Source organism: Lottia gigantea (assembly GCF_000327385.1).
Source record: "Lottia gigantea unplaced genomic scaffold LOTGIsca_1914, whole genome shotgun sequence".
Taxonomy (NCBI): domain Eukaryota; kingdom Metazoa; phylum Mollusca; class Gastropoda; family Lottiidae; genus Lottia; species Lottia gigantea.
In genome coordinates this window covers 1-1,223 of record NW_008708364.1, presented here as the reverse complement: position 1 = coordinate 1,223, position 1,223 = coordinate 1, and the positions used below count along the sequence as shown (strand labels likewise).

Here is a 1,223-nt window from a genome sequence, read left to right as displayed (position 1 = left end):
TTTCAAGCAGTTACAATACAATCTAAGTATATAGTTTCAAATTCTTGATATTCGTAATAATTATATCCCATAGCTTCATCTTAGAAAATGCTGAGAAGAGGCATTTGTAAGTCTTCCAAGTTAGCCCATTTCCTTTGAAGATTAACCTTAAAATTTCTATTTTCCGCAAATTGTGCGGTCCCTGTAACGTTGCATCAGCTATTTGCAATGAATCTTTGAATGCCTTTTTCATAAATGCCATCTTTCTTGTGAATGCTCTTAATTCTTTAGCAGACATGATGAGTTTCTGGGCTCAAGGATCGAATCCTTGTTCGAAATGATTGTTTCTTTCGTTCGGTCTGAAACTGTAGTGTAATAAGATTGTATCAAATACGAGATAAGATATTAATACTATTTATTTCATATAATAATAATATGATTGAAGACTCGTCGTGTTGTCATATCATATCTTTTATGATTAGTTTTGAATCAAGTTTCCAAAATGTTGAATGTATTCTTCAACGCTGAGCTGGGAATCTTGATTTTTGTCTGCTGCATCAAATAGAGGCATCACGTCATCAACAGAACAGCTTACAGAGATGTTTTGACAAATGGTTTCTGGGGGAGTACTTCTCATTGGGAACATGTGGCGTACTTCTGATTCTTCCAAATTTCCATTCTTATTTTTGTCGGCTAATCTAAATTCCACCTTAAATTCTTCTCTACTCAAAATATTATCATCATTTTCATCTATTATCAAGAAATCTCTCTCAGCCTGGACAAAAGACTGTATCTTCATTACTGGTCCAGTTGTGTCATTCGTCCTAGAAGAGTACGTTGTCAAGAATTCTCGTAGATCTACCTTATTTCCGGTACCGGGAAGCAACTCAAACAGCAGTCTGATATCCTTATCATTAAGAACGCCGTCATTGTTTGAGTCCCATGATTGGAAAACTTCAATAGATAATCTGGGTGTATCTGGGTTGGACTTTACCTCTTGATGTGTTATTTCACCATTTAAATCATCTAATTGAATGTATTTCTGGCAATTATCATACGTTAAAATGTTGTCGTCATCAAAGTCGGCAATATAAAATTAATCTCAAGTAAAGTCAAAACTCCTGCCTCGGTGTTGATGCTCGTCAGAATATCTGAAAAAAAAAAACTTAAGGTCACCTTACAATAGGAAAGTACAAGATAGCTTGTAGGGTCGAACGACAGCCCTTTGAACGTCGCAAATCACC

The 1,223-nt window shown here is 35.4% G+C and overlaps 1 protein-coding gene across 1 annotated transcript; it reads right to left on the bottom strand.

Annotated features, from left to right (window-relative positions):
• Positions 1-457: 457 nt before the first annotated feature.
• Positions 458-1,021, bottom strand: LOTGIDRAFT_176523 (hypothetical protein; the record flags this gene model as incomplete). Its single annotated transcript, XM_009052932.1, has 1 exon — positions 458-1,021. A coding segment is annotated over one exon (564 nt), but the record flags the coding sequence as incomplete, so codon positions are not given.
• Between the last annotated feature and the right edge of the window lie 202 nt (positions 1,022-1,223).